At 43.6% G+C, this 22,977-nt stretch overlaps 1 protein-coding gene across 1 annotated transcript; it reads left to right on the top strand.

The window, feature by feature from the left end:
- Positions 1-9,170: 9,170 nt before the first annotated feature.
- Positions 9,171-14,060, top strand: LOC109884757 (alpha-2C adrenergic receptor-like). Its single transcript, XM_031820133.1, has 3 exons — positions 9,171-9,821; positions 11,588-12,220; positions 13,854-14,060. Exons 1-3 carry the CDS (start codon positions 9,181-9,183, stop codon positions 14,029-14,031), a joined length of 1,452 nt encoding a protein of 483 aa, XP_031675993.1. The 5' UTR covers positions 9,171-9,180; the 3' UTR covers positions 14,032-14,060.
- The last annotated feature ends 8,917 nt before the right edge of the window (positions 14,061-22,977 follow it).

Below are 22,977 nucleotides of genomic sequence, written 5' to 3'. Positions count from 1 at the left end.
AATTGGATTTTGTTTCTCTCCCTGAATCTCTCTCTGCCCATCTCCCTCTTTCTTTCTTTCCCTCTGTCCATCTCTCTCTCTCTCTCTCTCTCTGCCCATCTCTCTCTGTCTCTCTCTCTCTCTGCCCATCTCTCTCTCTCTCTCTCTCTGCCCTTCTCTCCCTGAATCTCTCTCTGCCCATCTCCTTCTCTCCTCTCTCTCCCTCTCTCTCTTCTTCAACAACAGATCGGAGGCTCATGAGCTTTGATATGGAATCAAGTCGTTCGTCTGTTCGTTTGGGCGGTAAATGACTCTGTCCAAAATGGCATTCTATTCCCTATATAGTGCACTACATTAGACCAGAGCCCTATTCCCTACATAGTGCACTACTTATGACCAGAGCCCTATTCCCTACATAGTGCACTACTTTCCTATGGGCACTGGTCAAATGTAGTGCCTCAACTAGGAAATAGGGTGTGAGTGTGAAATGTAGTGCACCAACTAGGGAATAGGGTGTGAGTGTGAAATGTAGTGCACCAACTAGGGAATAGGGTGTGAGTGTGAAATGTAGTGCACCAACTAGGGAATAGGGTGTGAGTGTGAAATGTAGTGCACCAACTAGGGACTAGGGTGTGAGTGTGAAATGTAGTGCACCAACTAGGGAACAGGGTGTGAGTGTGAAATGTAGTGCACCAACTAGGGAATAGGGTGTGAGTGTGAAATGTAGTGCGCCAACTAGGGAATAAGGTGTGAGTGTGAAATGTAGTGCACCAACTAGGGAATAGGGTGTGAGTGTGAAATGTAGTGCACCAACTAGGGAATAGGGTGTGAGTGTGAAATGTAGTGCACCAACTAGGGAATAGGGTGTGAGTGTGAAATGTAGTGCACCCAACTAGGGAATAGGGTGTGAGTGTGTATTCAGCACGTTGAGTGGAGGCTGATTAATGACCGGTACTTAGCTTTGAGACTTGGTCAATAAACAGACTGGTTCAACCCACACACACACAGACACACACAGACACACACACACACACACAGACACACACAGACACACACAGACACACACACACACACACACACACACACACACACACACACACACACACACACACACACACACACACACACAGACAGACAGACAGACAGACAGACAGACAGACAGACAGACAGACAGACAGACAGACAGACAGACAGACAGACAGACAGACAGACAGACAGACAGACAGACAGACAGACAGACAGACAGACAGACAGACAGACAGACAGACAGACAGACAGACAGACAGACAGACAGACAGACAGACAGACAGACAGACAGACAGACAGATACACACACGCACGCAGACATCATTATATATTGATTATGAAGGATGCTGGGTTGGTAGACATTTCGTCAGCCGGTGATTGTCGAACAAATAACTGTCTGCTTCACGGTAATTGACCGTTAATTAACATGAAGACATTTAGCGTCTCCTGTCTTCCACACACAGACTACAAGCCACTGATCTCCTGTCGTCCACACACAGACTACAAGCCACTGATCTCCTGTCTTCCACACACAGACTACAAGCCACTGATCTCCTGTCTTCCACACACAGACTACAAGCCACTGATCTCCTGTCGTCCACACACAGACTACAAGCCACTGATCTCCTGTCTTCCACACACAGACTACAAGCCACTGATCTCCTGTCTTCCACACACAGACTACAAGCCACTGATCTCCTGTCGTCCACACACAGACTACAAGCCACTGATCTCCTGTCTTCCACACACAGACCACAAGCCACTGATCTCCTGTCTTCCACACACAGACTACAAGCCACTGATCTCCTGTCGTCCACACACAGACTACAAGCCACTGATCTCCTGTCTTCCACACACAGACTACAAGCCACTGATCTCCTGTCTTCCACACACAGACTACAAGCCACTGATCTCCTGTCGTCCACACACAGACTACAAGCCACTGATCTCCTGTCGTCCACACACAGACTACAAGCCACTGATCTCCTGTCTTCCACACACAGACTACAAGCCACTGATCTCCTGTCTTCCACACACAGACTACAAGCCACTGATCTCCTGTCTTCCACACACAGACTACAAGCCACTGATCTCCTGTCTTCCACACACAGACTACAAGCCACTGATCTCCTGTCGTCCACACACAGACTACAAGCCACTGATGCAGACCTTTGGAACATCTACATTTTAAAAAGTCTAATAAATCCATGTAATATAGTCTACACCTTCACTGATCTCCTGTCGTCCACACACAGACTACAAGCCACTGAAGTCCTGTCTTCCACACACAGACCACAAGCCACTGATCTCCTGTCTTCCACACACAGACTATAAGCCACTGATCTCCTGTCTTCCACACACAGACTACAAGCCACTGATCTCCTGTCGTCCACACACAGACTACAAGCCACTGATCTCCTGTCGTCCACACACAGACTACAAGCCACTGAAGTCCTGTCTTCCACACACAGACCACAAGCCACTGATCTCCTGTCTTCCACACACAGACTATAAGCCACTGATCTCCTGTCTTCCACACACAGACTACAAGCCACTGATCTCCTGTCGTCCACACACAGACTACAAGCCACTGAAGTCCTGTCTTCCACACACAGACCACAAGCCACTGATCTCCTGTCTTCCACACACAGACTACAAGCCACTGATCTCCTGTCTTCCACACACAGACTACAAGCCACTGATCTCCTGTCTTCCACACACAGACTACAAGCCACTGATCTCCTGTCTTCCACACACAGACTACAAGCCACTGATGCAGACCTTTGGAACATCTACATTTTAAAAAGTCTAATAAATCCATGTAATATAGTCTACACCTTCACAATAAATCCATGTAATATAGTCTACACCTTCACAATAAATCCATGTAATATAGTCTACACCTTCACAATAAATCCATGTAATATAGTCTACACCATCACAATAAATCCATGTAATATAGTCTACACCATCACAATAAATCCATGATTTATTTTAGACAGGTCTGAAGAAATATGATATGAAGAAAATGTAGTCTATTTCAGAAGAACAGAATAGGATGCTCTGAGTTGTCGTTATGTTAGGTCCTGATGTCATATGGCTGTGGGCTACACTAGTTCATTTAGCAAACAAGATTTGATTTAGGATTCCGTGGCATTATTTCATATTATTTCATATTATTTCATATTATTTCATATTATTTCATATTATTTTATATTATTTTATGTGATTTCATAATATTTTTTATTTTATAGTATGAAGAATACATTATTTTACAGTATTTTATAGTATGAAGAATACAGTATTTTATAGTATTTTATAGTATGAAGAATACATTATTGTATAGTATTTTATAGTATTTTATAGTATGAAGAATACAGTATTTTATAGTATTTTATTGTATTTTATAGTATGAAGAATACAATATTTTATAGTATTTTATTGTATTTTATAGTATGAAGAATACAATATTTTATAATATTTTATAGTATTTTATAGTATGAAGAACACAGTATTTTAAAGTATTTTATAGTATGAAGAATACATTATTTTATATTATTTTATAGTATGAAGAACACATTATTTTATAGTATTTTATAGTATGAAGAATACAGTATTTTATAGTATTTTATAAAATGTTATATTATTTTTTATTATTTTATTGTATGAAGAATACAGTATTTTATAGTATTTTATAAAATGTTATATTATTTTTTATTATTTTATAGTATGAAGAATACAGTATTTTTTATTATTTTATTGTATGAAGAATACAGTATTTTTTATTATTTTATTGTATGAAGAATACAGTATTTTTTATTATTTTATTGTATGAAGAATACAGTATTTTATAGTATTTTATAGTATGAAGAATACAGTATTTTATATTATTTTATTGTATGAAGAATACAGTATTTTATATTATTTTATTGTATGAAGAATACAGTTGAACAAAGCTGAATAAAAAAGAAAGGAAATGTTCTCCATATTTTCACATGAGGCTGTTCTGTGTTGAGTGGTTATCAAATAATTTAAAGTGATGTAACTTTAGTTGTGATGTATATATATATATATAAAACAAAATGTCTTCTTATTTTACGAGGCAAGTCAGTTATTAAGAACTAATTCTTACTTACAAGGACAGCCTACCCCGGGACGGTTGTGATACAGCCTGGATTCGAACCAGGGTGTCTGTAGTGACGCTTCTAGCACTGAGGCACAGTCTGTTGGGCTGTATGTTTTGATTTGTAATATATTCCAAGTCACATGAATTTGTTTTTTTGTGCTGTCTGTACACGCTGGCTGCACACGCTGTCTGTACATGCTGTCGGTACACGGTGGACTGTACATGCTGTCTGTACACGCTGTCTGTACACGCTGTCTGTACACACTGGATGTACACGCTGTCTGTACACCCTGTCTGTACACGCTGTCTGTACATGCTGTCTGTACACGACGGCCTGTACATGCTGTCTGTACACTCTGTCTGTACACACTGTCTGTACACGCTGTCTGTACACTCTGTCCGTACACAGCGGACTGTACATGCTGTCTGTACATGCTGTCTGTACACGCTGTCTGTACACACTGTCTGTACACGCTGTCTGTACATGCTGTCTGTACACGCTGCCTGTACACGCTGCCTGTACATGCTGTCTGTACACGCTGTCTGTACACGCTGTCTGTACACACTGTCTGTACAAGGCTGGCTGTACATGCTGTCTGTACACGCTGGCTGTGCACACTGTCTGTACAAGGCTGGCTGTACATGCTGTCTGTACACGCTGTCTGTGCACACTGTCTGTACACGGCTGGCTGTACGTGCTGTCTGTACACACTGTCTGTACACGCTGTCTGTACACACTGTCTGTACACGCTGTCTGTGCTCGGCAGGCTGTACACACTGTCTGTACATGCTGTCTGTACATGCTGTCTGTACTCGCTGTCTGTACATGGCTGGCTGTAGTCTGTACACGCTGTCTGTACACGCTGTCTGTACACACTGTCTGTACACGGCAGGCTGTACACGCTGTCTGTACACGCTGTCTGTACACACTATCTGTACATGCTGTCTATACACGCTGTCTGTACACGCTGTCTGTACACACTGTCTATACACGCTGTCTCTACACACTGTCTGTACACGGCTGGCTGTACATGCTGTCTGTACACACTGTCTGTACACGCTGTCTGTACACACTGTCTGTACGCGCTGTCTGTGCACGGCAGGCTGTACACACTGTCTGTACATGCTGTCTGTGCATGCTGTCTGTGCACGCTGTCTGTACATGGCTGGCTGTAGTCTGTACACGCTGTCCGTACATGGCTGGCTGTACACACTGTCTGTACACGCTGTCTGTACACACTGTCTGTACACGGCAGGCTGTACATGCTGTCTGTACACGCTGTCTGTACACACTGTCTGTACATGCTGTCTATACACGCTGTCTGTACACATTGTCTGTACACGACAGGCTGTACATGCTGTCTGTACACGCTGTCTGTACACGCTGTCTGTACATGGCTGGCTGTACACACTGTCTGTACACGCTTTCTGTACACACTGTCTGTACACGCTGTCTGTCCACGCTGTCTGTCCACGGCATGCTGTACACACTGTCTGTGCACGCTGGCTGTACACGCTGGCTGTACATGCTGTCTGTACACACTGTCTGTACATGCTGTCTGTACACACTGTCTGTACACACTGTCTGTACATGCTGTCTGTACATGGCAGGCTGTACACGCTGTGCACAAAAACAAAAAATCTGTCTCTCATTCACAATTTGACAAGCACTCGATAATGCCATTAAAAAAAATCTGTGAATTTTGCAGCTAGTGGCTGTTGTGCTGAATATAACCATAATAATTCCCTTCTTCCTGCTGTGTGCTGAAGAAAAATATCTGAAAAAATCTGAATTATAAAGAAATATATACACTGCCATTAAAACGTTTTGGGTCAGTAAGAAAAAAGCACAGAGTCGCCTCTTCACTCTTGACGTTGAGACCGGTGTTTTGCGAGTACTGTTTAATAAAGCTGTCAGTTGAGGACTTGTGAGGCGTCTGTCTATCAAACTAGACACTCTAATGTACTTGTCCTCTTGCTCAGTTGTGCAACGAGGCCTCCCACTCCTCTTTCTAGTCTGGTTAGAGCTTCTTGGTCCATGACTTGGCGCTCCGGTACCGCTTGCTGTGCGGTAGCAGAGAAAACAATCTATGACTTGGGTGACTGGAGTCTCTGACAATTTTATGGGCTTTTCTCTGACACAGCCTTTATATAGGTCCTGGATGGCAGGAAGCTTGGCTCCAGTGATGTACTGGGCCGTACGCACTACCCTCTGCAGGTCAGATGCCGAGCAGTAGCCAGGCTGGGATACAACCGTTCAGGTTGCTCTCGATGGTGCAGCTGTAGAACTTTTTGAGGATCTGAGGACCCGTGCCAAATCTTTTCAGTCTCCTGAGGGGGAAAAGGTTTTGTCGTGCCCTCTTCACGACTGTCTTGGTGTGTTTGGACCATGATAGTTTGTTGGTGATGTGGACACCAAGGAACTTGAAACTCTAAACTCGCTCCACTCCAGCCCCATCGATGTTAATGGGGGCCTGTTCGTCCTGCCTTTTCCTGTAGTCCACAATCAGCTCCTTAGTCTTGCTCACATTGAGGGAGAGGTTGTTGTCCTGGCACCACACTGCAGTTCTCTGACCTCCTCCCTAAAGGCCCAGGGTCCTTATCTTAGTGATGAGCTTCGTGGGCACTATGGTGTTGAACGCTGAGCTGTAGTCAATGAACAGCATTCTCACATAGGTGTTCCCATAGGTGTTCCTTTTGTCTCTGTCTCTGTCTCTGTCTCTGTCTCTGTCTCTGTCCCTGTCCCTGTCCCTGTCCCTGTCCCTGTCCCTGTCCCTGTCCCTGTCCCTGTCCCTGTCCCTGTCCCTGTCTCTGTCTCTGTCCCTGTCCCTGTCCCTGTCCCTGTCCCTGTCCCTGTCTCTGTCTCTGTCCCTGTCTCTGTCCCTGTCCCTGTCCCTGTCCCTGTCCCTGTCTCTGTCTCTGTCCCTGTCTCTGTCCATGTCCCTGTCCCTGTCTCTGTCTCTGTCTCTGTCCTCAAAACAGTTACATCAAAAGGTGCAAAGACATCAAATTAAATATTTGTATTTTATAAAAAAAAAAAAATAATACAATTATTGTGCCATATGAATTGACCATCCTGTATTGTACATAGTCTGGTCATCTAGGTTTGTACCTATAGACCTTCCATCACCATGACGATACACAGTCCAGTAACTGAGAACATTGAGACATCAAGGGGTTTGTGACGATGTGATGTGATGATGTCATGGTAGCGCGTGGCACTTGCAATGATGAGGGTTGTGGGGTAGATTCCCACGGGTGCACCACTATGACAAAAAACAAAGCAATCACTATGCCCTCACTACCCTCAGTTGTTCTGGATGCGAGGGTCTACTAAAGAAGGAATTAATAGTTCAGCAGCAATTACTGGCGTAGGGCGAGGGGGTTGCCCCGGAGAACGTGCGCTGCCAGAGCCAGTGGAAGACGCCGGGACCACCGGGGCTGTTGTCCAACGAGCCCAAATCAATTTTCACATAGAGATAAGTTGCTGTTTGTTAAGTATTTAAAGAAACTGAAAAACGTATATCACGCGAGAATTTTTATATTCCACAAGTATGATCAGATAAACTGTTTTATACAGATAATTATCAGACTCAATTTGCAAATGTTGTTAAACACGAATATATATATATATTCACAAAAGTAGGGTGCTGGGCCTTTACTAGTTCTGTATTAGCGGACTGACACAGACTTTTTCAGCTGGCAAAAAAAAAAAATCCCGCGAATATGTACTCATATATTTCCCTGACGAGGCAAGGTCAGCGTCAGGTAGCTACTCGTTTCTATCAATTATTCAGCGTGTGTGTGTGTGTGTGTGTGTGTGTGTGTGTGTGTGTGTGTGTGTGTGTGTGTGTGTGGACGGGGGAGATTTATTATGCTGTCGGACTGTGACTCGGCTGAACGAACAGGTTTTAATCAACAGATATATCTAAACGCAGCGGTAGACCATGTATTTGGTGCTCATGTTTCATGTTTACACTTGAGTTATATATTACCGGCCCCGTTACGGTGTCGAATCATCTCCTCTCTCCGGTCCGGGGACTAGCCGCCTTTACCATAGTGACCTCCAGCGAGTGGACGGAACAAACCGATGCAGTCTGCGATGTACGCGAGGAGGAGACACACCTCGAGCGCATTCTTCTTGGAATGAAACGTTCTGCGATGCTGATGCGCCAGTCTGTTCCGTTTTGACAGCTCGGGACAGAGAGACACCTCCTGATAATACACAACGTGGATTAAATATGATGGTCTCTGAGCAAAAGCAGTGCACTGTATATGTGGGGGCAAAGGAGGGGGAGGGCATTTGGGACTTAAATCCTCTGTCAATCATTGAGCACTGACATCATCTACCATCTCTCACAGTCTCAAGTCAGAATTAGATTCTCATAAACATTTGAGATATTCATTAAGTGTTTTAAAGTTGAGTTTAGGTCCTCCAATACAGCACACACACACTAATAGCTGGTCCTCACACATGACAGTAACTACATCAACTGGTGCGGTATATATATGTGGTATCAATTAACACGGATAACACCCCATCCTCTCTATCTCCTCTCTCTCTTCTCCCGCTCCCCGGGTGAGTTTAAATGCGAACAGCACGTGGATATTACAATCCTCTCGAGCAGGACGCTCGGTGTAGCAGCTCGAGGATGCAGCAGGGAGGAGGACATTTACTACCCGCCGAGGACGCGTGGATGGGGATCTAACTGATTTGTCCTGGTGGTGATTAAGTCATGTCGAATCTTAACACCTATGACAGTTTGTCTTCGGAGTATTTTTGAATAGTGTTCTGATTTAGTCCGTTTCTGTCTCGGAGCGGATTGGAGATGACAACGCTGAATATAAGAGGCAGGTAGGAGAGAGAGAGAGAGAGAGAGAGAGGGGGCTGAGAGAGAAGGGAAAAGGGACCGTGTGATTTCAACGTTTTTCTCCAAAGACATGTGAAATATAACTAACCCTTCGCGGATGTGTGCTAGCGAATAACACACATTTTATTTTTATTTTTTTATTTTTTTACCCTCATGCATGAGTGATTAATTAAAATAATGGATTTCTTGAATTTCTCCGGGGTGGTGGACGAGCGGAATACCACATTCACCAACTCCTCGGCTACCGGGGACAGTGAGTACTCTCTCCTCTCCATAACCGGACTGACGGTAGTCGTGGGCTTTCTCATCCTGTTTACCATTGTGGGCAACGTGCTGGTGGTCATCGCCGTGTTGACCAGCCGCGCTCTCAAACCGCCGCAGAACCTCTTTCTGGTGTCCCTGGCCAGCGCGGACATCCTAGTGGCTACTCTCGTCATGCCTTTCTCTTTAGCTAACGAACTCATGGGCTACTGGTTCTTCGGGAAAGTTTGGTGCGACATCTACTTGGCGTTAGACGTTCTCTTTTGCACGTCGTCTATAGTTCACCTGTGCGCTATCAGTCTCGATCGTTACTGGTCGATCACCCAGGCGATAGAATACAACCAGAAGCGGACTCCTACACGGCTAAACGGGATGATCGTGGTGGTCTGGCTGATCTCGGCGGTTATCTCCTTTCCACCGTTGATCTCCATGGACAGGAGCAGTGGAGGGGAGATCAGTCCTCAGTGTCGGCTGAATGATGAGACCTGGTATATTCTCTACTCCAGCATAGGATCCTTCTTCGCTCCCTGCGTTATCATGATACTAGTGTACATCAGGTGAGTTGACTTCCCCCCCCCCCTTTACTTAAACCCTCCTTATGTAGTGCACTTCCTAGTGTCCTAATGTCTGAAATTGAAACCTATGTAGTATACTATCTATTGTGTAGGGCTAAATGGAACCCTGTTCCCCTATCTAGTTTACTATCTAGTGTGTAGCGCTAAATGGAACCCTGTTCCCCTATGTAGTATACTATCTAGTGTGTAGGGCTAAATGGAACCCTGTTCCCCTATCTAGTATACTATCTAGTGTGTAGGGCTAAATGGAACCCTGTTCCCCTATCTAGTATACTATCTAGTGTGTAGGGCTAAATGGAACCCTGTTCCCCTATCTAGTATACTATCTAGTGTGTAGGGCTAAATGGAACCCTGTTCCCCTAGCTAGTATACTATCTAGTGTGTAGGGCTAAATGGAACCCTGTTCCCCTATCTAGTATACTATCTAGTGTGTAGGGCTAAATGGAACCCTGTTCCCCTATCTAGTATACTATCTAGTGTGTAGGGCTAAATGGAACCCTGTTCCCCTATCTAGTATACTATCTAGTGTGTAGGGCTAAATGGAACCCTGTTCCCCTATCTAGTATACTATCTAGTGTGTAGCACTAAATGGAATCCTGTTCCCCTATCTAGTATACTATCTAGTGTGTAGCACTAAATGGAACCCTGTTCCCCTATCTAGTATACTATCTAGTGTGTAGGGCTAAATGGAACCCTGTTCCCCTATGTAGTATACTATCTAGTGTGTAGGGCTAAATGGAACCCTGTTCCCCTATCTAGTATACTATCTAGTGTGTAGGGCTAAATGGAACCCTGTTCCCCTATCTAGTATACTATCTAGTGTGTAGCGCTAAATGGAACCCTGTTCCCCTATGTAGTATACTATCTAGTGTGTAGGGCTAAATGGAACCCTGTTCCCCTATCTAGTATACTATCTAGTGTGTAGGGCTAAATGGAACCCTGTTCCCCTATCTAGTATACTATCTAGTGTGTAGGGCTAAATGGAACCCTGTTCCCCTATCTAGTATACTATCTAGTGTGTAGCGCTAAATGGAACCCTGTTCCCCTATCTAGTATACTATCTAGTGTGTAGCACTAAATGGAACCCTGTTCCCCTATCTAGTATACTATCTAGTGTGTAGGGCTAAATGGAACCCTGTTCCCCTATGTAGTATACTATCTAGTGTGTAGGGCTAAATGGAACCCTGTTCCCCTATCTAGTATACTATCTAGTGTGTAGGGCTAAATGGAACCCTGTTCCCCTATCTAGTATACTATCTAGTGTGTAGCGCTAAATGGAACCCTGTTCCCCTATCTAGTATACTATCTAGTGTGTAGGGCTAAATGGAACCCTGTTCCCCTATGTAGTATACTATCTAGTGTGTAGCGCTAAATGGAACCCTGTTCCCCTATGTAGTATACTATCTAGTGTGTAGCGCTAAATGGAACCCTGTTCCCCTATCTAGTATACTATCTAGTGTGTAGGGCTAAATGGAACCCTGTTCCCCTATCTAGTATACTATCTAGTGTGTAGGGCTAAATGGAACCCTGTTCCCCTATCTAGTATACTATCTAGTGTGTAGGGCTAAATGGAACCCTGTTCCCCTATGTAGTATACTATCTAGTGTGTAGCGCTAAATGGAACCCTGTATCCCTTATGTAGTATACTATATAGTGTGTAGGGCTAAATTGAACCCAGTTCCCATATGTAGTATACTATCTAGTGTTATGCGTGACTAAATGTAAGTGATGAATCTTCTTCTGATCAGGATCTACCAGGTTGCTAAGACGCGGACGAGGACCATGTCGGAGAAGAAGAGAGAGGTGGAGGACAACGGAACTGCCCCGTTACACTTTAACGGGTTGGGGCAGGGGGGCGAGGAGGAGGGGTGCGGAGGATCTCTGAAGGAAAACGGTGGCGGCGGAGCGTTTGCCCGGGAGAACGGGCACTGCCAGAGCCAGCAGAAGACGCCGGTGCCACAGGGGATGTTACCCAACGAACCCAAATTAACCCCCGACCCCGACGATGGAGACGACTTTGACGACAGCAGCTCGTCGGACGAAAAACCCACATCCGCCAAAAAACATTCCCATTCCTCTTCCCATCAGCATCACCACCACCACCACCACCACCATGACGACAAGAAGGATTCCAAACCTTCAGAGAGAAGGAAGTCCACAGGAAGCAGGAAGAGCAGCTTGGCTTCGTCCAAACGCTCAGAGAGCAAGAAGTCGCGTGCCAGCTCTAAGTCCATCGAGCTGTTTTCGTCCCGTAGGAAGCGGAGGAGCACCGTCAACAGGAAGAAAATAACAGCGGCGAGGGAGAAGAGGTTTACCTTCGTCTTGGCGGTGGTGATGGGCGTCTTCGTGATCTGCTGGTTCCCCTTCTTCTTCAGCTACAGGTATTCTACTGGTTTATACTGTGTTTCTGTGTTTCTACTGGTTTCTACTGTGTTTCTACTGGTTTCTACTGGTTTCTACTGTGTTTCTACTGTGTTTCTACTGGTTTCTACTGTGTTTCTGTGTTTCTGTGTTTCTACTGGTTTCTACTGTGTTTCTGTGTTTCTACTGTGTTTCTGTGTTTCTACTGGTTTCTACTGTGTTTCTGTGTTTCTACTGGTTTCTACTGTGTTTCTACTGTGTTTCTGTGTTTCTACGTGTTTCTACTGGTTTCTACTGTGTTTCTACTGTGTTTCTGTGTTTCTGTGTTTCTACTGGTTTCTACTGGTTTCTACTGTGTTTCTACTGTGTTTCTGTGTTTCTGTGTTTCTACTGTGTTTCTACTGGTTTCTACTGGTTTCTACTGTGTTTCTACTGGTTTCTACTGTGTTTCTACTGGTTTCTACTGGTTTCTACTGTGTTTCTGTGTTTTATACTGTGTTTCTACTGTGTTTCTGTGTTTCTACTGGTTTCTACTGTGTTTCTACTGTGTTTCTGTGATTCTACTGGTTTCTACTGTGTTTCTACTGTGTTTCTGTGTTTCTACTGGTTTCTACTGTGTTTCTACTGTGTTTCTACTGTGTTTCTACTGTGTTTCTGTGTTTCTGTGTTTCTACTGTGTTTCTACTGTGTTTCTACTGGTTTCTACTGTGTTTCTACTGGTTTCTACTGTGTTTCTACTGTGTTTCTGTGTTTCTACTGGTTTCTACTGTGTTTCTACTGTGTTTCTACTGTGTTTCTGTGTTTCTACTGTGTTTCTACTGGTTTCCACTGTGTTTCTACTGTGTTTCTGTGTTTCTGTGTTTCTGTGTTTCTACTGTGTTTCTACTGGTTTCTACTGTGTTTCTACTGATTCTACTGGTTTCTACTGTGTTTCAACTGATTCTACTTGTTTCTACTGGTTTCTACTGTGTTTCTACTGATTCTACTGGTTTCTACTGTGTTTCTACTGATTCTACTGGATTCTACTGGTTTCTACTGTGTTTCTACTGATTCTACTGGTTTCTACTGGTTTCTACTGTGTTTCTACTGGTTTCTACTGTGTTTCTACTGGTTTCTACTGGTTTCTACTGGTTTCTACTGTGTTTCTACTGGTTTCTACTGGTTTCTACTGTGTTTCTACTGTGTTTCTACTGGTTTCTACTGTGTTTCTACTGTGTTTCTACTGATTCTACTGGTTTCTACTGTGTTTCTACTGGTTTCTACTCTGTATTTCTACTATGTATTCTACACAGTAATACTGTAATACAAAGTTTTCCAAAGCTCCAGAGTTCTGTAACATCTTTCCCCATCATGTAAGAGGAGCAGACACCATTGAGCCAATTGTTTGTCTCGCATCGCTCTTTGTTTACCTGGAGGTATTTTGTTTGTTTCTCAAGTCATTTCTCAAGTCATTTGAGGTCGGTGTGGTGAGATTTCACTCTAAGGTCGTGTCCATCTATAGTTAGTAGGGTCCTTTGTGGAGATCCGGGCGGTGGCATTCGGGACGATAACTAAATACTTTGTTGATTTGACTACAGTCAGGTGGTAGCCAACTGTTAGTTTAATGTATGGATTGATTGATTGATTAATTGATCGTATTTGATCTGCTTACAGCCTGTATGGAGTGTGCCGGGCGCCGTGTGAGATCCCCCAGTCTCTTTTTAAGTTCTTCTTCTGGATAGGCTATGTCAACAGCTCCCTCAACCCCGTCATCTACACCATCTTCAACCAGGACTTCAGACGAGCATTCCAGAAGATTCTAGTCTGCAAGTCAGGGAAGAGGTCTTTCTGAACGTGGATAGTCCAACAGTATATACTGTACAGTACATGGACCTATATATAAGTCAGGGAAGAAGTCTTTCTGAACAGACAGGGATGTGGGCCTATATATGAACATGGATGAACCTACAGTATATGGATATTTTAGTCCATTTCATTTGACCAGAACACAGTCATTCAGAAAATACTGTGCAAGTCATGGAAGAGGTTCTCCTGATGGGGAAGTCACATGGACCCTAATGCTTTCCCCAATCACATGGACCCTAATGCTTTCTCTAGTCACATGGACCCTAATGCTTTCCCTAGTCACATGGACCCTAATGCTTTCCCCTAGTCACATGGACCCTAATGCTTTCTCTAGTCACATGGACCCTAATGCTTTCTCTAGTCACATGGACCCTAATGCTTTCTCTAGTCACATGGACCCTAATGCTTTCTCTAGTCACATGGACCCTAATGCTTTCCCTAGTCACATGGACCCTAATGCTTTCTCTAGTCACATGGACCCTAATGCTTTCCCTAGTCACATGGACCCTAATGCTTTCCCTAGTCACATGGACCCTAATGCTTTCCCTAGTCACATGGACCCTAATGCTTTCCCTAGTCACATGGACCCTAATGCTTTCTCTAGTCACATGGACCCTAATGCTTTCTCTAGTCACATGGACCCTAATGCTTTCCCTAGTCACATGGACCCTAATGCTTTCTCTAGTCACATGGACCCTAATGCTTTCCCTAGTCACATGGACCCTAATGACCCTAATGCTTTCCCTAGTCACATGGACCCTAATGACCCTAATGCTTCCCCTAGTCACATGGACCCTAATGCTTTCTCTAGTCACATGGACCCTAATGCTTTCCCTAGTCACATGGACCCTAATGCTTTCTCTAGTCACATGGACCCTAATGCTTTCTCTAGTCACATGGACCGTAATGCTTTCCCTAGTCACATGGACCCTAATGCTTTCTCTAGTCACATGGACCCTAATGCTTTCCCTAGTCACATGGACCCTAATGCTTTCCCTAGTCACATGGACCCTAATGCTTTCCCTAGTCACATGGACCCTAATGCTTTCCCTAGTCACATGGACCCTAATGCTTTCCCTAGTCACATGGACCCTAATGTTTCCCTAGTCACATGGACCCTGATGCTTCCCCCAGTCACGTGGACCCTAATGACCCTAAGGCTTTCCCCAGTCACATGGACCAATATACATTGGGCTGTATTTAAAATGCCAACATATTCTCTATGAAGGTCACATGGATTCACATGTGACCAGGCAGAGGAAGGATATCAAGGATCTGGAAAGAGTCTGTATGGAGGAATGGTCTACGATTCCTCCCAATGTGTTCTCCAATCTCATCATTTATTTTTTATTTATTTATCCTTTTGTTATCAGGGAGTCACACTGAGACCAAGGTCTCTTTTACAGATGAGCCCTGAATTACAGAAATACACACATCAATATGAAAACAAAATACACAAACACATTCAATCAGTAATAAGGTCCACAATCAGCTTTCTGAATTGACCTAGAGACACCAGAACATCACATTTAAGAACATTTTGACAATTGTGCCACAAATAAGGTGCAAGAAAACTTAAAGCTGATTTACCTAAGTCAGTAGAGACCACAGGAATTTCCAGAGTTAAACATCCCTGAGACCAGATGTAGTAAGTCGTATGTCTGAATTTTAGTAAAGATGTACAGTGGGACATTCTTTGTAAAAGGGCTTTTTATAAATGAAAACATAGCGATGTATCAATCTCTGTGACATCACAGAGGGCCAACCATCTTCCCGGTTAGAGAATGCAGCGATGACATCACAGAGGGCCAACCAACTTCCCAGTGAGAGAATGCAGCGATGACATCAGAGAGGGCCAACCAACTTCACGGTTATAGAATGCAGCGATGACATCACAGAGGGCCAAGCAACTTACCGGTTAGAGAATGCAGCGTAGAGTACTAAAATTGTCGGCCATAATCAATTCGGTGTGCTATGATAAACTGCATCTATCAGCTATAATGAAGTGGCAGCTTATTTAATATTGATGATGTTGCCATAGTCTATCCCCTATAGGAATGTTGATTGAATAATCTGCTTTCTACTAGGTAGAGAGAGGCGGGACCTATTTCTATAAAATAAGCCAATTTTTTGTCTCAGCTACTTTACTAACTCATCAATATGCTTTTTAAAAGACAGCTTTTCATCTATCCAGATGCCCAGACATTTGTAAGCAGGGACACGATCAATATGGACACCATCCAAAGGACATTAAATCATCAGAGTTATTTTGACGCTCTCTAGAGAACAACATATAATGAGTTTTACCTGCATTCAATACTAATTTCAGGTCAATAAAGTTTCTCTGTAATACAATGAAGGCAGACTGTAGTTCAGTTAGAGCCTGGTCAACCGTCGGGGGGACAATAGCATACACAACAGCATGAACAGCATACAAGTGCAGGTTACAATTTTAATAGACAAGTCGATATTGTTAATTAATGTAAACAGTAAAAAGAACAGGACCCAGAATTGATCCCTGCGGGACACCTTTCGTAATTATCCAGGAAACCTGATCGAACATCATCAGTAGAGACACACTGAGTTATATATATATATCAATACATATTTAAACCCGTTACATGCAGTCTGGTCTAGGCCAAATAAGGAAAGACCTTAAATTAGCAGTGAGTGATCAACAGTATCAAAAGCCTTTAACAGGTCAATGAAAAGGGCAGCAGAATGTTCCCCATTATCCATATACAGTTCCATATACCACATAATTTATAACTACGATGCGGCTGATCAACTATAGTCTATAGTGACTGATCAACCATAGACTATAGTGACTGATCAACCATAGACTATAGTGACTGATCAACCTAGACTATAGTGACTGATCAACCTAGACTATAGTGACTGATCAACCATAGACTATAGTGGCTGATCAACCATAGACTATAGTGACTGATCAACCATAGACTCTAGTGACTGATCAACCATAGACTCTAGTGGCTGATCAACCATAGACTATAGTGACTGATCAACCATAGACTCTAGTGACTGATCAACCATAGACTATAGTGGCTGATCAACCATAGACTATAGTGACTGATCAACCATAGACTCTAGTGACTGATCAACCATAGACTCTAGTGACTGATCAACCTAGACTATAGTGGCTGATCAACCATAGACTATAGTGACTGATCAACCATAGACTATAGTGACTGATCAACCTAGACTATAGTGGCTGATCAACCATAGACTATAGTGACTGATCAACCATAGACTATAGGGACTGATCAACCATAGACTCTAGTGACTGATCAACCATAGACTATAGTGGCTGATCAACCATAGACTATAGTGACTGATCAACCTAGACTATAGTGGCTGATCAACCATAGACTATAGTGACTGATCAACCTAGACTATAGTGACTGATCAACCTAGACTATAGTGACTGATCAACCATAGACTATAGTGACTGATCAACCTAGACTATAGTGGCTGATCAACCATAGACTCTAGTGACTGATCAACCATAGACTCTAGTGACTGATCAACCATAGACTATAGTGGCTGATCAACCATAGACTATAGTGACTGATCAACCATAGACTCTAGTGACTGATCAACCATAGACTCTAGTGACTGATCAACCATAGACTATAGTGACTGATCAACCTAGTCTATAGTGACTGATCAACCTAGACTATAGTGGCTGATCAACCATAGACTATAGTGACTGATCAACCATAGACTCTAGTGACTGATCAACCATAGACTCTAGTGACTGATCAACCATAGACTATAGTGGCTGATCAACCATAGACTATAGTGACTGATCAACCTAGACTATAGTGGCTGATCAACCATAGACTATAGTGACTGATCAACCTAGACTATAGTGACCGATCAACCTAGACTATAGTGGCTGATCAACCATAGACTATAGTGACTGATCAACCTAGACTATAGTGACTGATCAACCTAGACTATAGTGACTGATCAACCATAGACTATAGTGACTGATCAACCATAGACTATAGTGACTGATCAACCATAGACTATAGTGACCGATCAACCATAGACTATAGTTACTGATCAACTATAGTCTATAGTGACTGATCAACCATAGACTATAGTGACTGATCAACTATAGTCTATAGTTACTGATCAACTATAGTCTATAGTGACCGATCAACCATAGACTATAGTGACTGATCAACTATAGTCTATAGTGACTGATCAACCATAGACTATAGTGACTGATCAACCTAGACTATAGTGGCTGATCAACCATAGACTATAGTGACTGATCAACCTAGACTATAGTGACTGATCAACCTAGACTATAGTGACTGATCAACCATAGACTATAGTGACTGATCAACCATAGACTATAGTGACTGATCAACCATAGACTATAGTGACCGATCAACCATAGACTATAGTTACTGATCAACTATAGTCTATAGTGACTGATCAACCATAGACTATAGTGACTGATCAACTATAGTCTATAGTTACTGATCAACTATAGTCTATAGTGACCGATCAACCATAGACTATAGTGACTGATCAACTATAGTCTATAGTGACTGATCAACCATAGACTATAGTGACTGATCAACCATAGACTATAGGGACTGATCAACCATAGACTAGAGTGGCTGATCAACCATAGACTATAGTGACTGATCAACCATAGACTATAGTGACTGATCAACCATAGACTAGAGTGGCTGATCAACCATAGACTATAGTGACTGATCAACCTATAATATAGTGACTGATAAACCATAGACTATAGTGACTGATCAACCAAAGAATATAGTGACTGATAAACCATAGACTATAGTGACTGATCAACCAAAGACTACAGTCCCGAAGCCTGGAAATGTTTTTTACACAAATCAATACACAGATGGTGTAACTGTTAAAAAGGTCTAGGTCCGTTGGCAGAATGAAATGCACTGGGAGTGTCCCAGCTTCAGCTTTCACATTTAAAGAAAATGTGATATTAAGAACATGGTAAGGTTGGGAGGTTTTTGTCCGGGTATATAAGAGACTTTTGTCCGGGTATATAAGAGACTTTTGTCCGGGTATATAAGAGACTTTTGTCCGGGTATATAAGAGACTTTTGTCCGGGTATATAAGAGACTTTTGTCCGGGTATATAAGAGACTTTTGTCCGGGTATATAAGATACTTTTGTCCGGGTATATAAGAGACTTTTGTCCGGGTATATAAGAGACTTTTGTCCGGGTATATAAGAGACTTTTGTCCGGGTATATAAGAGACTTTTGTCCGGGTATATAAGAGACTTTTGTCCGGGTATATAAGAGACTTTTGTCCGGGTATATAAGAGACTTTTGTCCGGGTATATAAGAGACTTTTGTCCGGGTATATAAGAGATGTTGGAGTGAGTGCCACTGAAACATTGTCTATTTACACAGTGACTACAAGCCATAGACTATTGGAGAGAGAACCACTGAAACATTGTCTATTTATAGTGACTACAAGCCAAGGACTATTGGAGAGAGAACCACTGAAACATTGTCTATTTATAGTGACTACAAGCCAAGGACTATTGGAGAGAGAACCACTGAAACATTGTCTATTTATAGTGACTACAAGCCAAGGACTATTGGAGAGAGAACCACTGAAACATTGTCTATTTACACAGTGACTACAAGCCATAGACTATTGGAGAGATGAACAGAGTCTTTAGGTGTTTATACATGCCGAGAGACCAACTCAAATGACACATTGGGTTGCTGTCTACAGGGTACAATACAAGCCACGGACGTCAACAGGGAGCACGGACAAACGGACGGACAGAAGGACATCGGACTGTTTCAAGACAAGCCGTTGACTTCAACAGGAAGCACGGACGAACGAACAGACGGACGGAGAGACGGAAGGACAGAGGGACATTGGATGGGTACAATACAAGCCGTTGACTTCAACAGGAAGCACGGACGAACGAACAGACGGACGAACAGAAGGACGGACAGAGGGACATTAGATGGGTACAATACAAGCCGTTGACTTCAACAGGAAGCACGGACGAACGAACAGACGGACGGAGAGACGGACGGACAGAGGGACATTAGATGGGTACAATACAAGCCGTTGACTTCAACAGGAAGCACGGACGAACGAACAGACGGACGAACAGAAGGACGGACAGAGGGACATTAGATGGGTACAATACAAGCCGTTGACTTCAACAGGAAGCACGGACGAACGAACAGACGGACGAACAGAAGGACGGACAGAGGGACATTAGATGGGTACAATACAAGCCGTTGACTTCAACAGGAAGCACGGACGAACGAACAGACGGACGAACAGAAGGACGGACAGAGGGACATTAGATGGGTACAATACAAGCCGTTGACTTCAACAGGAAGCACGGACGAACGAACAGACGGACGAACAGAAGGACGGACAGAGGGACATTAGATGGGTACAATACAAGCCGTTGACTTCAACAGGAAGCACGGACGAACGAACAGACGGACGAACAGAAGGACGGACAGAGGGACATTAGATGGGTACAATACAAGCCGTTGACTTCAACAGGAAGCACGGACGAACGAACAGACGGACGAACAGAAGGACGGACAGAGGGACATTAGATGGGTACAATACAAGCCGTTGACTTCAACAGGAAGCACGGACGAACGAACAGACGGACGAACAGAAGGACGGACAGAGGGACATTAGATGGGTACAATACAAGCCGTTGACTTCAACAGGAAGCACGGACGAACGAACAGACGGACGAACAGAAGGACGGACAGAGGGACATTAGATGGGTACAATACAAGCCGTTGACTACTGTCGATAGCAACTGGCACTTTGATTAATATAAGTGACTTCTGTGTTCTTATGGCCTTGACATTCCACATACACACGACAGCTGTGACATCACAGTAGACAACACAGTATTGATCTGTTATACGAACGTCCTCGCACACTGAGTGTGTGCTTCCAAAATGGCACCCTATTCCCTATTTAGTACACTACTTTTGCCCGGGGCCCATAGGGTTTGAACAGGACCCATAGGGTTTGAACAGGACCGATTGGGTTTGAATAGGACCCATGGGGTTTGAACAGGACCCATAGGGTTTGAACAGGACCCATAGGGTTTGAACAGGACCCATAGGGTTTGAACAGGACCCATAGGGTTTGAACAGGACCCATAGGGTTTGAACAGGACCCATAGGGTTTGAACAGGACCCATAGGGTTCGAACAGGGCCCATATTAAAGCTTCTAGTGTTCTACCAGGACCCATAGGGTTTGAACAGGCCTCTGGTCAAAAGTAGGTCACTACTCAGTGATTAGGGTGTCATTTGGAACTGACCCACTAACTGTAATCTGATTTTGGGGACTTTGAGACAAAAGGGCTCGTTTTCTAACTGTCTCAGTCGATAGCAACAAAGATGTTTATGTCCGAAAAACAACATAAATTCACCCAAATCATGTTCCATTATTAAGGCTTCTAGTGTTCTACCCTCAGCAGGGAAGAAAAGGGCCCCTCCATATTCCCTATGGCCCCTGGTTAAAAGCATTGACCTCCATATTCCCTATGGCCCCTGGTTAAAAGCATTGACCTCCATATTCCCTATGGCCCCTGGTTAAAAGCATTGACCTCCATATTCCCTATGGTCTCTGGAGCAGTGACCTCCATATTCCCTATGGTCTCTGGAGCAGTGACCTCCATATTCCCTATGGCCCCTGGTTAAAAGCATTGACCTCCATATTCCCTATGGTCTCTGGAGCAGTGACCTCCATATTCCCTATGGTCTCTGGAGCAGTGACCTCCATATTCCCTATGGTCTCTGGAGCAGTGACCTCCATATTCCCTATGGTCTCTGGAGCAGTGACCTCCATATTCCCTATGGTCTCTGGAGCAGTGACCTCCATATTCCCTATGGTCTCTGGTTAAAAGCAGTGACCTCCATGTTCCCTATGGTCTCTGGTTAAAAGCAGTGACCTCCATATTCCCTATGGTCTCTGGAGCAGTGACCTCCATATTCCCTATGGTCTCTGGTTAAAAGCAGTGACCTCCATATTCCCTACGGTCTCTGGAGCAGTGATCTCCATATTCCCTATGGTCTCTGGAGCAGTGACCTCCATATTCCCTATGGTCTCTGGAGCAGTGATCTCCATATTCCCTATTGTCTCTGGTCAAAAGCAGTGACCTCCATATTCCCTATGGTCTCTGGAGCAGTGACCTCCATATTCCCTACGGTCTCTGGAGCAGTGACCTCCATATTCCCTACGGTCTCTGGAGCAGTGACCTCCATATTCCCTACGGTCTCTGGAGCAGTGACCTCCATATTCCCTATGGTCTCTGGAGCAGTGACCTCCATATTCCCTACGGTCTCTGGAGCAGTGACCTCCATATTCCCTATGGTCTCTGGAGCAGTGACCTCCATATTCCCTACGGTCTCTGGAGCAGTGATCTCCATATTGAAAAGGGGGTCATTTGCAACCAGGTCTCACAGTCTCAAGTCGGAATTAGACGTTCATCCCTGTTTCCCAAACGTCACATTTTGAAGTGTTTGGTTACTTCGTACTTTATCGTTCGAAGGTTAAGTTTGACTTGCCAAGTTAAATAAAGGTTCAATTAAAAATAAATACAAATCTTAAGGTTTAGTCATTAACTGCTAAATCTTAAGGTTTAGTCATTAACTGCTAAATCTTAAGGTTTAGTCATTAACTGCTAAATCTTAAGGTTTAGTCATTAACTGCTAAATCTTAAGGTTTAGTCATTAACTGCTAAATCTTAAGGTTTAGTCATTAACTGCTAAATCTTAAGGTTTAGTCATTAACTGCTAAATCTTAAGGTTTAGTCATTAACTGCTAAATCTTAAGGTTTAGTCATTAACTGCTAAATCTTAAGGTTTAGTCATTAACTGCTAAATCTTAAG

This window comes from Oncorhynchus kisutch, unplaced genomic scaffold (genome assembly GCF_002021735.2).
Source record: "Oncorhynchus kisutch isolate 150728-3 unplaced genomic scaffold, Okis_V2 scaffold3069, whole genome shotgun sequence".
NCBI classification, from domain to species: Eukaryota; Metazoa; Chordata; class Actinopteri; order Salmoniformes; family Salmonidae; genus Oncorhynchus; species Oncorhynchus kisutch.
Note: the sequence above shows the minus strand (reverse complement) of the source record. Positions and strands in the feature narration are given on the sequence as shown.